This window comes from Pogona vitticeps, chromosome 2 (assembly GCF_051106095.1).
Source record: "Pogona vitticeps strain Pit_001003342236 chromosome 2, PviZW2.1, whole genome shotgun sequence".
Classification (NCBI taxonomy): domain Eukaryota; kingdom Metazoa; phylum Chordata; class Lepidosauria; order Squamata; family Agamidae; genus Pogona; species Pogona vitticeps.
In genome coordinates this window covers 151026300-151040570 of record NC_135784.1, presented here as the reverse complement: position 1 = coordinate 151040570, position 14271 = coordinate 151026300, and the positions used below count along the sequence as shown (strand labels likewise).

Genomic DNA, 14271 nt, shown 5'->3' with positions numbered 1-14271 from the left:
CCAAATTATCCACTAAGCTTCATGACTGAGCAAGAATTTTAAGTCACTCTGTTCTAACACAAGAGCTTATGATCTGAATTCAGTCGTTAATCCCAACTAAAGTAGACCTGTGGAATCAACAGGTTTTACAGACGTGTTGACTTAACAACTTCTACTAATTCAATGGGCCTAAGTCTAGTTGAAACTAACAACTGGATTTATCCCTACATTCACTATTTTGTCACAGCTGAGTTTCCCAACTATGTCACCCATTGTAGAGTAAATCCGTAATCAAAGGCACTGTAAATGAAATCCATTGGGTGCTTCCTCTTTTCAAAATGACAAAAGGCAATAATTGTCTCTGCCATTTCTTCATCAGCCTTGTCCTGAACTCCTTACGTACAGGTAAGGTATGCATTCTGAAGACTTGTGAACCTGCACATATTGTTGGATTGCAACTTCCTGTAAGCAACATAGACAATGATGAGCAATGGTGAGAAATTTCATCCAACAAAATTTAAAGAGTCACAAGTTGTTCACTCTTTGTCTAAGTTCTTAAGCACAACTTTCTCCTTCTAGTCTATGCGTACGCTCCCTCTAATCTGGGCTTCGAAATCTGGTATCTTCCATTTCATCTTGTCTACTAGACATCTAGATCCAGTAAAACGAGTCAGCTATAAAGAAATGGACTGCAGCCTTACCAAATAAAAAGAGAGGGGCCTTATGTGACTATACCTCCACCAGTTTTGCATTATTAACTTCACACATGATGCAGCACAAACTAAAGGAAACTGTAAACAGAGTTCCAGTTTATCAACTCAATAATAGCATGATTTATTTTCTTGCTGTCACTGACAGATCTGTGATCTATGTACTTGAAAACAGTGTTAAAAAGAAAAAATATTAAATATTTTAAGCCCTTTGATGAATAGACCCCACCATCCAACTCTCCAAATGCTTGATGTTCCAAATCAGCACATGCATGGATTTTAGAAGTCAGACACCAGCCTTCATCACCAAGAATCATTCTATTAATTGCTGTGGAGGTTGGCAAACAGCTTCTATGTGATAACTGCTCTCCAGTCATTGTACTGTATATAGGCTGGCTTGCTACCTAGCTCAGCTGCTTTGAATGATGTTCCCGTAACACTGCAAATCTGTGACCAATCCTAAACGCCACTCTCATGGTACACAGATCCTCCACAAAACACAAATGACTCAAGTGGTAACCAGTCTATATATTATACTAGCGACATGGAAGAGTTACTGGACAGGAACCATTCTGTCCAGTAACTTGTGCTTGTTTTGAAGACACTAGAAACTGATCCTCCTTACAGCTACTGCCTCTTTGGACTCATTATGTGGGTATCATCATGGAACCTTCCTTCTTCTATCAAAGAAGGCTTAGATAAATGAAATAACTTGCTCAATGTCACAGTAAGATGGTAAACAAAGTCATAACAGAACTTATAAAGCTCTGCTACTCCAGTTCTGGAATGGAATCATTGGGTTGTGTTGCTGGTCTCCTAATTCAGCCTACAAATCAATGCCTCTGTATACAGTCACAAAGTATTAAAGCATTACCACATAAACATTGTCTATGCGGTAGGGGAAAAAAATGAAGATCCATTCTAAAATTGAAGTCTCTCTTTTTTCTTCATTTAAAAAAAATAAAGAATTTATAACGGCAGGTTTCAAGCGATGCACATGGGATCTTTTGTTTTCCTCATAGAAGTCTGTGAAGAAATCTGCTGACATTTTGTGCCACAGGCCCCAGTTCATGTTCCCAAATTTTACAATGTTCTTCTCAAAACAGAAAGAAGGGTGCTGGGAGAATATTCAAAGGAGCTGGAAAAAAGGGGGTGGTATACAAAGGACTAGCAAATTCATCCACCAAGCCAGTCAAGCCTCTTGTGTTTCATAGTTCATCATGTGGGATATGTAAGGCATGATCACAAAGATCTACAAGAGAAACACAAAACAGGTCACCTTATTACATGAACCAGAACTTCCAGCTAGACAAGATGGCTGATGAAAGCTTACTCAATACTATATCAGAGCAGTAATACAAAGGCTAGTGGCTATCGTCATTCACCTTGCTCAGAAACGAGCAGTTCTTGAGTCTGAATAACTCCTCGGAATATAGGAACTTATCACAACATAGAATAGACCAGCTTTCTGATCTGGCACCCTCCAAGTATGTTAGAGTACAAAACCCATCATGCCGAACTACCACTGCCAACTGATATGTTAACTGGCTCTTAGAGTCAGCATACTTGGAGAACGACAGGTTATGGAACCCCACAACAGCGGAAAGAATTTCCTAAATGTCAGAACAAACTAAATATTTCTGTTAATCTAAGCAAAACATCAGATTTTGCTGCAACTTTTGATTGAAAATGGGTGGCCAGATTTGGAAGAGGTACTCTAAATCACAAGGAATTGTCACAGGGCAAAATTTCAAAAGATAAAAAGCAGAGTTCTCTGTACTTTCTGCCCTTTTCACAGCTTGTGCTTCTTACTATATATGTACTGTATACTATTTTCATTCCTATTTATGGGTACAGCCTGAGTAGCTATGAAGCAATAAAATATTTGCATTCATATACTACTTTCAAGCAAGACCCTCAACAATTTTTAAGCATTTGTTCCTCTTCTTAAACCAAATTAGCCTATTCTAATCAGCATAGATTTTCCCCCTATGAAAACTGCTATGGGACTGGCAAAATGTCATTGTCTCTTGTACTCAATTAACCATGTATTTCTTAATGCTACACCTGTCCAATCTGTGGCCTGCTAATCCAGAGGCTGGTTACCTACTGTGGTATACAAATTGTTTTGTTCACATCCATGTATTTCTAAAGCCCAGGAAAACAACTTGAGTGTGTGACTGATCACCATATACAGCTAGGAGAGGGCTGCGTAGATTTTGGTGGGTTACAGATAGTGTAAATTTCAAGACATGAGGTGAATTGTTCCTCGCTGAAATATTTCTGTCATTCTGACTCTTCTTCTTGAAGTCCAGTTTAGTTCAAGCAACTTTTCTACTCCAGATAATACTTAGTGCTAGAAAAATCCATTCCTTCTTTTAGGTAGAAAATCAGGGCAATAATGACTCAGTAATTGCTCTGGAGTCTTTCAAGTGCACAGGGTTAACTTATCTTTCTAATCAGTATGAAAATCATGAGACCAGCCATGCAATCCCAACAGCTTTGGCAAACTGCTCTAGGGATACAGCAGGTGAATGTGCCATTGCTTTGGCTGCCAGCCAGTTATTAAGGGCTTTCTGGCAAGCCACAAGCAGCTGCCGGCCTCATCTTGCTGATCTGTAACAGTATTCATGATTCTTAAGAACTGACTTTGTCCAGACTTCTTGGATAAGTCAGCATTTAGCAGAAATCAGGCGGATTTGTGTGTTAATTCCTTGGCTGGATACTACACAAGGCCTATTATGAAACAGAAATAATGGCCAGTGAGAAGTCCCACACTGTGCGGATGGACAGGAATAGGTGCTGCACTTTGACTGTCCTATGATGGCATGCCTCCAGTCCTCAAACACGAGAGGGCAAAGGTGAGGTGGAAACCAGCACTGTCAGGTTCGTAGTCCGAAAATAGCTCAGAACTACAGGAAGAGCCAGTTTCCTCAATGGCACGCTGCCAACTGGCCACGTGTTGATTTTCTAATGGCAAAAGTAAAAATCCACAGAGAAAGAAAGAAATTAAAAGGCGGCGGGGGGGAACAGGAATCTGCAGGTGGTGACTAAAATGACAAGATGCAAATCACAGTGTCCTTTCACATGAATGTGGGACATCTCATCAGCTCTTAAAGAGATATAGCCTTGTCTGGCCCCAAGAGGCAGCACACTGTGACACAGAAAGCAGCAATTCTACAAAATTCGCTTGCCCTATTTAGTATATCTCTACACCACTCTTTAGTGGGATGATCTGATGACACAGAGAGTAGGATTTCTATACCTTTAATCTCTGAGTGGAAGTGAAATTTCAGTAAGTGTAGCTTGTTGCAATGATTACAAGTACAGTGGGGTCTTGACTTGAGAACTTAATCCGTATTGGAAGGCGGTTCTCAAGTCAAAAAGTCTGTAAGTCAAGTCTCCATTGACCTACAGTGCATTGAAAACCGATTAATCCCGTAACAGGCCGTTTTTGTTCCATTTTGGTTTTTTTCTGGTCTGTAAATCAAATCTCAGTCTGCAAGTCAAACCTAAATTTTGCGGCCAGAGAAGTCTGTAACTCAAAAAGTCTGTAAGTCAAGCCGTCTGTAAGTCAAGGGTCCACTGTACAAGTTTCCTGTCCTCCCTTTCACATGGCTAATCTATCCTTAAGTCAAACCATTTAAATTAATTGCAATCATTTCAGACATCACAGTAAAGAACTGAAGATTAACTGCTGAGGTCTGAAGTAATAACCTAGAGTTTGTAATCAACTTGTAAATCAGAATCACAAATCACAGTCTGTAGATGGGTTTACAAACCATGGTTCCGCTGACTATGGTTTGGGACAATATTGGAACTGACAGATCACAGATCCTACCCTTTCACGCACACAGGTAGTGCTATATGTCTATTGTCTATCGTATCTGTTGAGAATGTTGACCAAGCCCACTTCTACACCTACTGATCTCAGGCATACCTGTTCGTTTGCTACATAGTCGGTCCTTGACGTTTTCTGCCTCGTGGGAGAAGAATTCTATGAGTTCATCTTCATACTCTTCTACTATGCTCTCGCACTGCACAGAAAAACCAAAGGAACCGGCATTTTAATTTCTCTGCCTTCCATCCCAACAATTCGGAGCAAGGTGAAGCCAAGTCGCCACTAATGGCAGACCAAATCCAGGGCTAACGTAACGAGGTACTCTGAAAAGCTGTAGAAAGGAGGCCACTTATAATTCATATGGGGTCAATCTGTGTAAGAGAGGTAGTCCTCCCCATCAGCCACTATCACATTGTTATTCTACCCTCTTCTCTCTCTTTCCTTGGGCGGGCCCCCATTCATTGTTTATAAAAAACAAACAAACATCCTCAATTAGAGCCCTCCAGATCTCCTTTACTGAAAAAAATAATTATATGCTTAGGTGACTGGTGGTCCACTTCCCCAATGCATCTTATTCAACATGAAGCAGTCCAAAAATTATGGCTGTGACTGTAACACTATAACTGGGGAGTCAGCTGTTTGTTACAAAAAAAGGGATGTATAAACTTTTTAGCCCCTAAGGGTTACACATCCATTGTCAGCTGAGGAGTGGGGAGCCTATACCTGCGTGTGTATTGTCCACACACCACAGGGAACGACACAGGTACCCTCTTTCCTCCAGCATGTCTACCACAGATATCCCAGAATTCAAAGTCTTCCTCCCCTGCCCCTGTGACCAAGGGGTTTTGAGAAAGAGAGAAAGTGAGGAGTTAAGAGTCTCTACCACCAAGAGTTTTGTACCAGCAGGAAAAGAGTGGCTTCATGAGCAGGACTCCTGTGAATTTGGAAAAGCTATCATCTGGCCTGCCCCTACTGCCTGTCATGCAACCACTGACACCACTGTTCTCCCACCACCGAAAGGAAAAGAGCTGCAGGAAAAAAAGAGTGATTTCTGAAGAGGCATTATTGGGGGGGGGGGCTGGGAGAGGCTTTCACCTCTCTTGAGACAGTTGCTGAGTGCTGCCACTGCAATGCAGGAGGAGGTTTCCCCACCCCAACCAGACCAAGTGAAAAGCAGGAGGAGGAGGAGAGGAAAACCACACCTGGAGCAGCCAAAGGCCACAAGCAGGTCACAGCTTATTTGCCCTGCCACAATCCACTACAAGCTACAAGTTTGTCTAGAAGAAAGATTGCAACCAGGAAGATCCAACAGAGAAGCTTCCTTTTTCCAGTAGCCAAAATGTACAGATGTAGTTTTGCTCCCTGTATTACTCACCACAAACTTTAGGCTTGATGTCACGTCACCATCAATTTTCGTTTCAGAAAGGTCCATCTTGGTTCCATCATGAGATATCACCCTTACGTATCTTGTCCGGTGATTGGATGGATCCACCTTCTCGCCATAATCGTTCATCTTCTCACAGATGCGCTCCAGCAATTCCGTCAAATGAGCTTCCGACCTCGCAAAGGGCACCTGTGGGAGAAGAAATGCACCTTCATAAGCGAAGGGCAAAAGCTCCACCCTTCCTGGAGAGAAGGGCAACATTCATAATCAGAAGTATAGCCTGAGACTGATAAGTTTAGTCAAGTCTCATGGAATGTGTTCCAAAGAATGGCTAGTCATGTTGTGATTGTATTAAATAGAGGATACCAAACTAATTCCCTTCACTCACTGCCAAACATTAAAAGAAAAAAAGGAATATAAGATGTCAACCGCAGCCTACAAAAACACAAAACTCCTATTTTACTCCTGAAGCTAGGTATACAGTAAACTAACATAGAAATCCCCCTGCCCACTGAACCCTTTAAAGTCTTCCATTGGTGAAGAACAAAAAACTGGAAGTCCTCATTCCATGCTCCCTGCTATTGTTTTATTTATTCATTTACCTCGCCCATCTAGTGACATGCCACAATTCTGGGTGGCTTATAAAGATATAAACATAAAAACACCCACCCACCCCCTAACCCAACTACTGTACTACAGTCAAAGAAAAATAACCCCAAATATTCCCTCGTGGCAACAGCAGTCAAAATAAAATTAAAATATATAATATAATAGGCCATTGTGTATGGATGTGGGAAAATAGCCAGGGAACTATTACCAGGCCTGCCTGGCAACAGTTGATGAGAGAACTCTCTGAGAAAAAAGACACTGCAGACTTTATCTTGTTAGTATTCAGGTACCGGTAGAGAAGAACAAGAAGATGGCTACCTTCTTCACCCCAGACGTTTTTATTAAGCACGCAAAACAAGCAAAATTAGCATAAGATAAGAATTTGGCCATAGAGGCGTCGTGTGGTTATCAGTCTCAAGGCATTCCACGCAATCCCCACATATGGAAGGTATCTAGAAAGGCTTCTCTGAACGGGTGTGTTCTGAGTGAATTTCTGAATGCTAGCAGTGGCCTGGCACACCTCCACTGGCAATGAATTCCATAGTGTGGTGGCCACCACCAAGAAGGCCCAACCCCTAGTCATAGATTTCATAGAGATGACTCTTTCATAGTGTTCCTTATTTCCTCTCTTTCACAATATATCTGCTTCTATTAGCAAACGCATCTCTAGTTTAGGTTCTGATCTTTAAATCCTTATCAACCTGGAATCTGTATCAGACAAACTTCAATCCCTATGTGGGAAGAGTTTAGACGTAACAGGTTAAAAGTAACACAATTATTTTTCTTTCAGTGTAATAAGTTACATTTACTTACTGCCCTTAAAAAACTGCTCATTTAAGGACCATTTTTGTAATTTTTTATCTGCACTAAAAATGATTAGTTTTAAACATAGTGAATATCAGTAATGCATGACTCTTCAAATAACAAATATTGAAAATTTTTTAAAAGATCATGTTTGAAATTCTGGAATGGAACTCTTCATTATTCGATAATAGGGACTCATCAGAGTGATATGAAACAGCTAGTAGGAGAAGCAGGATATTTCCAGCCATAGACATCTCAAATGTTCTGGAATGGGCTGCCTTAGCAAGAGGTGGTAGTGAGCCGTCCTCTTAGTTTTAAGAAGGAATAAAAAATTGATCTGTTCAAGCAGTTTTCTAGAAGTATGGGCAAAATTTATATTACTTTTTTCTCTTAAATTGTATTAATTTTAATCTGACTGTGTCCCTTTAGTTTTTATACTATTATATGCAGTTTACTATATAATACTATAGCTTTAGTTACTGCAATGTGTTTTGAGTTTTTCAGCAATAATGGTGCATTTGCCATGAACTGCCACCCCCCTCCACTTTCTTTTCATACACTCATGGAACACAGGACACAAATCTCTTTTCCTCTGGCACAGGAACACCTTTTCTAACAAACAGCTTCCATTCAGACTGGAGGCAGAGACCTTCCAGACACCAGGAGGTGAATTCTTCTTTGACTTTCTCTAGTTTGCAATCATAGGTCAAGGTTTCCCCACCTCTCAAAACCATCTTCCTGACTAAAACCCTCCAGAGTTACAAGAATATCCATATTCTTGACCAATTGAAAGCAAGCATGAAATCTCTTACCTCTACAATGGACTGGCTACCATCTGGGTTGATTCGAAAAGAACCTATCTGGATAGTTTTCTTGGGGTCTACCTGAGAAATTTCCCACTCCAGCTCATCCACCAGGGCACGGCATGCTAAAAGCAAAAAACAGAGAAAACTTAGGTCTGCAAAGCTGCACTAACACAGTCAATCTAGTTTTGCTGTCTACATATTTTTCTGAAGGTCTCTCCCACCCTGCCCCCCACAACCCCCTAGTTATGCCAATAGTTAAAAAACAGTTTACCTCCACAGTGGAGATCCTGGCTTTTCCGGGCAAAAGCACTACTCAGCAACAGCAAGAGGATAATGGACTGGCAGACTTTGCTAGAAATCCAGACCTTCATTTTCGTGGGTGTTGGCAAGCACCACAGCCTGTTTAGAAGTTCAGAAGTTGCAGAAGTTATTTCAAGCTGGCTCCTCCAAGGCTGAAGGCACACCATTTCTGTCCCTCTGACTCTCACCCTAACCTCCCACAAACACAGAAATATGTATATTAGCCACCCACAAACAGTCCAACATCTGCTCCACAGTGCAACTTTCTGTGCTGAGCAACACTTTGAAAGGTAGCTTTTTCTGCTGAAGCTCAGGTTCAGAATACAAAGGGCTCCTTGTGAACAGTCCAAAAGCAGCAATTACTACTGGTGCCCTGATGCCTCCCTGTCTCTTTGAGGTACAGTATTTGCTAGCATTATATCTGTTCTTTATACCAATGAACAGACACCACCACTTCACGTGACATGTGTTTATTCAGCCATAAGTGCAATGGGTTGAGCATTCTAAAAGTGACTTAAAAAAATTCCAGGGATAGTTGATCAGTTTGATAGGTGTGATATTCAGATTTTTTTAATGACTTAAATCAAAAATCACATTTTAAAAATTAAAACTGTGATTTAAATCAATTTGATTTTTATCTACCCTGGCTAGCAGAGAAGTATAGGCTGGAATACCTCACAAGCGTCAGGAAATATTTACATTCTATACCTTGAATTTAAGCCTATAGATGTTTTGTGTGTTCTCAAACTTTCATGCTCTTATAATTTTTTGGATCCTAGCTGCCAGAATTTTTTGGACCCTAGCTGCTGATCAAAAGCTTGGTTTTCTAAATTATGAGGAGTATCCTTCCACCATTTACACTCCAGGAGAGAAAGCAACATGTTACCTATAGAATGTTTAGGACGAGATAAACTCCCAAGTGCAAATAGAAAGCACTGCCTTTTCAGGATAGATACATTAAAGGCTAGAGTGGGAATAAGGCTATAATATCATTTCAGAATGTTTGCATTCTACATAGGAGTTTTTTGCCTGGGTTTTAAAAACTCTACAACGCTCCAAAAACATACATTGCCCCTCGACTTGCAGTTTTAAGTCTTACTAGACAATTTTGCTTACTGTGTAGCTTGGCTCTGAGACTTCAATGGAAAATAAAATCCTACATGGACTATCAATCTCAAGCTCCCACAACTGTTTTATCTCTTAAGGGTATCCTGATTCTGCACCAGTTGAAATGGACCTTAGATCCATGCTTCAACAGCATGATGAGCTCTCACTGCCACGTTCACTAGGTTGGTTCTGGTCCAGTAATAGACAAATAGATGCTAATGCTCATGAGCACTTACAAATAAGTGTATCAGCAATTAAAATAAAAATGTAGCACAACATTTATCTGGCCAGTTGTAATTAAACATGAACATATAGTACCTTGAATAGGGAAATGTGTCTTTAATGCCAAGCTGCTTTATTTCAAGCATCTGTTAAATTAAGGAGACATTAAACATAACATACCTAGTGTGGATTCATATAGGCACAGAATGCACCCCAAACGATGTATTTTTATAAAAGGATGCTCTGTGTCCAATTGCACAGAGACTGTGCAAAAGAATAACTGCAATGACTTCCGCCTCAAAGTTATAGATATCACACTACCAACAAGCCATCTGAGTACTTCTCACTGGCATAGTTATGTGTTACAGACAGAAAAAAAAATAAAAGAACAAATAAAAAAGAAAATATGTTGTGACACCTTAAAGACTAATTGTTATAGTTAGATGTGAGCTTTTGTGGACAAATCCACTTCCTCAGACATAAAAGAGAGATATAACATAGCACATTTTTATACATGTATACATGGCATCAAAATACAGATACTGCATAATTGGTTAGAAACCTGCAAAATGTGCGAGGTGTTAGCTTCTATTGATATTCACATCCATTCCATTGAAACTTGTAAGAATCTCTGCCATGGAATAACAATGGTAGAACCAACATGAATTGTAATTATACTAAGGAGACTGACTTTTTACAGTTGCTATGAAGGTTTGTGTACTGCAACATTAACTCTCCAACTTCAATTCCAGCCATTTCTGGGGACCGAATATATTTTATATCAATTGTTACAACAAAGTGATTTATTTTTAACTGCACACCAAAATGCTGATATAAATAGATCCAAAATGTCCAACAGCATAGTTTTATGCATGCTTACCCAAAGGTCCCACTCAATGATGCTTAAACCATTTTAATATTGTTTATCTTTGCAGTCAGTGCAATGTTAAAGATGCACCCACTGGAAGGTACCAAGAATAGATAATATCCTCTTTAGCTGTTACAAGTGCCTTTGTGCAGGAGAACCCTGTTTTTCTAGCTGTTTTCACAGATATGGGAGGCAGAAGTATCAAGATCTACCAACAGAAGAGTCAAAAAAGTGACAGAGAAGGGGTAGTGCAAAAAGAAAGTCAAATTATCAGATCCAAACTGCTCCAGTCCAGGGACACAGCCACTGTTCTGACAAAGAGGGGCCAACGAACTTGCGTAGGGTTGAACCTTTAATCCAACAAACAGCCGGCTCTCATGTAATATTGGTCCACATTTTGAAGCTCTGCAACCAATTCCATCTAAGGGTACAGGGGATCATTTGATTTTTTTCTATATTTTTTCTGAGAGTATTTTAAGATTATTTTCTAAAATCATACCAAATCTTTCACAGATTTATACCTTCTCCTGCATTGATAAAGCAATTCCAGATTGTTCCTTCCTTTGTCTTCTTGTTAACAGTACACAATGTACTTCCTGGACATATTTGCATTCATAACATAGTGCCACTGGAAACAGCAGAAATGCTGGTATTGATCCAGAGAAAATTAGCCATACTTCTCACTAGAGTTAACAGAATCGAAATTTGACTAGCTCAAGTGCCTTTGGATGCGAGAAGGATCTCTGTGGTAGCTCAGTCTGGAAGGAGGGCTGGTTCCCCCCACCTGCCACGTGGTCCAATAAGGGAAAAAGCGGAAATGATATACTGTAGCTTCAATTTCCAAATCTAGTAACACACCTTAATAAAGCCACAAGATTGTATGATTTTTTATGAGGTGCATGAGAACTACTGTATACGGTGTAGCTGAGACAAAAACAAATTGGAGGCAGGTTCAGGATATATGATACTAAAGGAATGGATTCTACTTTAAAAGATCACTTGAAATATATACATTTTCTACTGTTTCTAGTTTGTATTCCATTGTTTAGTCAACAGCATCTCTACCTCTCATCTTCCACCAACAGAACATGAGATTCCAAATCCCTGCACATATCCATGCTCCTGCATCTTGTACCAACCTTCCTCAACTTGATACCTTCCACTGGCCATGTGGCCCGGAGCAATGGGAGTTGTAGTCCAACACATCTACAGAGGACATCAAGTTGGGAAAGGTACTGTAATGCTATATATACTATTATACAGCAGTGGCATTTATCAGCTCTTCGGGTGTGCTAAGCACTTCACACGCGCACTGTATCTCCGTAATCTTTACAACAAGCCCATGAGGCAACTCATTATTTATATATCCACAGTTTGTAGGTAGGGAGTTGGAGCTGACTGCATAGTGGCTTTGACTAAGACCAGCCAGTGGAGTACGTGGCAGAAAGGAGGTTTAAACCAAGGACTTTCTCACGCCCACTGCTAAAGGCTATATTACCCCTATTTTAATAAATGCCGCCCGCCAGCGTTGCTCTCCACCCGAGGTCGCCCTGTTTTCCGAGCTCTCTGCTCCCCTTTCTCGTCGCTCACCGCCTCCTCCTCCTCCTCCCACAGCGACACCAGAGACAGCCTGAATCCCCAACTCAGTGCCGACTAAAGCAGCTCCTCCAACCTCCAAGCTTCAATAGGCGGCTAACATCTGCCTGTTCGCCTGCCTCTCCAAGTCCATTTCTTCGGCCGCCCGACAAAGAAGACAACCCAAGCCCTACCCTTGCTCCGCTTTCCCCTTTTCCGGCACCTTCCTTCCACAGCCCCAGAAAAACTATCTTCCGCCAGACTCAGGCGCTGGCTGAACGACTAAAACTCGCCTTAGGACCCTTCGAGGCCCCCTCGGGTCGCGTGGCGAACAGCGCGGCGCGCTCTAAGATGGGCGGAGCTAGGTGAGAAGACGGCAGCGGGCCGAATGGGAGTACAGTAGTTGGCGTGTCTAAGCGCTCTCTCTCCCCCCCCCCCCACACCTCTCGGGAGGTATCTTAAGCCTCGCGCCTTTTTCCGGGCTGCTTCCCCCTGTCTGCCTGCAAGTGGCTGAAGTGGACTTCTCATGCCTCCGTCCCTATCTGCACCCTCAGCATTGCATACATCCTGCCTTCAACAAGGCGATCTCATACTTTTATTTCACGCCTACTATGGAACTTATTTTTGTAGTGTGGAGAGGAGTCGAGAGCGGGAGAACTCGCGTGCAATTTTCTCCCACGCACTGTACACTTAATTTTAAAAAAGCCAAATCTTCATTATTTCATCTATTGTGAACGGGACAATGACCATTATAGTTATAATGTCCAATTAGATCCTGGATTTTTCCACTGTTTATTGCGGGTAGCTGTCCCTTAGTGGAAGAAAGAGGGAAGCACTAAAAATATCCTAGAAACAGAACTGAACACCACTGCTAATTTCTGGCTTATCCTTGCAAGGATTTCCAAAGGGGCAGTTCTAGTTTTTACAGTAGAAGGTGGTTTTGTTTTGTTTTTGCAGCACCTTAAACTAAAATAGCAAGTCCTTCCATAAATGTTATAGCCCATTTTACTGGATGCAGGGAGTGTTGTCTGCTAATGCAGATACTGTATGTAGAAAGATACGGAAGCAGTGACAGATTTCACTTTCTTGGGCTCCATGATCACTGCAGATGATGACAGCAGCCCCGAAATTAAAAGACGCCTGTTTCTTGGGAGGAAAGCTATGACAAATCTCGATAGCATCTTAAAAAGCAGAGACATCACCTCTTGCCGACAAAGGTCCGCACAGTCAAAGCTATGGTTTTTTCAACAGTGATGCATGAAAGTGAGAGCTGGACCATAAAGAAAGCTGACCGCCGAAGAACTGATGCTTTTAAATCGTGGTGTTGGAGGAGGCTCTTGAGAGTCCCCTGGACTGCAAGGAGAACAAACCTATCCATTCTAAAGGAAATCAACCCTGAGTGCTCACTGGAAGGACAGATCCTGAAGCTGAGGCTCCAATACTTTGGCCATCTCCTGAGAAGAGAAGACTCCCTGGAAAAGACCCTGATGTTGGGAAAGTGTGAAGGCAGGAGAGAAGGAGACGACAGAGGATGAGATGGTTGGACAGTGTCATCGAAGCAACCAACATGAATTTGGCCCAACTCCGGGAGGCAGTGGAAGACAGGAGGGCCTGGCATGCTCTGGTCCATGGGGTCACGAAGAGTCAGACACGACTAAACGACTAAACAACAACAATATATGTGGTTGCAAGTAGGACCATAGACTGAGAGGAAATTACAGAAAATAATGACAGAAGCTATTGCATAATTCATACTGCTTGTTCACAAAACTGATGCTGAGAATACAAACATCCTGGTATTAAATATCCCAAATAATAACATGTAATGTACTAAGACTCCGTCATACAACTTTCTGGTGAAAGTCAAACCTCTAACCCAGCAGTGTCTCACTGAAGTTTCTTTGCTTCACAGCAGGTTAGTAACTTTAAAATTCATGACACCGCTGGACTAACGTTTGTTTTTTGCATACTGTCATTTCCTATCCCAGTTGAGCATCTGTTTATTCTTTTGCTGGAGACTGGCCTGTGTCCTCTATGTAGAACATATAAGGGCACCGGTAGCAGAA

At 41.4% G+C, this 14271-nt stretch overlaps 1 protein-coding gene across 12 annotated transcripts; it reads right to left on the bottom strand.

Moving 5' to 3' along the window:
* Positions 1-782: 782 nt before the first annotated feature.
* On the bottom strand, positions 783-12548 carry CNPY2 (canopy FGF signaling regulator 2). 12 transcript variants are annotated; one of them, XM_078384380.1, is made up of 8 exons: positions 12221-12308; positions 11152-11258; positions 9859-9908; positions 8405-8532; positions 8140-8255; positions 5906-6103; positions 4630-4726; positions 783-1941 (listed from the first exon to the last, which is right to left on the bottom strand). In XM_078384380.1, the coding sequence occupies exons 2-8, from the start codon at positions 11161-11163 to the stop codon at positions 1898-1900; spliced, it is 645 nt and encodes a 214-aa protein (XP_078240506.1). In that variant the 5' UTR covers positions 11164-11258; positions 12221-12308; the 3' UTR covers positions 783-1897. The 12 variants fall into 12 exon arrangements, with proteins under 12 accessions (XP_078240506.1, XP_078240508.1, XP_078240509.1 ...); XM_078384382.1 differs by lacking the exon at positions 11152-11258 and having other exon boundaries at positions 12129-12310; XM_078384383.1 differs by lacking the exons at positions 11152-11258; positions 12221-12308 and adding an exon at positions 11770-11831.
* Positions 12549-14271: the final 1723 nt, after the last annotated feature.

Excerpts from the sequence above, each read along its gene's own strand:
- CNPY2 (XM_078384381.1), bottom strand. The coding sequence starts at position 8,600 with ATGGTGTGCCTTCAGCCTTGGAGGAGCCAGCTTGAAATAACTTCTGCA. Across the intron at positions 6,104-8,139 it reads GTAGCCAGTCCATTGTAGAG|GTGCCCTTTGCGAGGTCGGA; the intron begins GTAAGAGATTTC and ends CTTCTCCCACAG. Across the intron at positions 1,942-4,629 it reads ACTATGTAGCAAACGAACAG|ATCTTTGTGATCATGCCTTA; the intron begins GTATGCCTGAGA and ends TTTCTCTTGTAG.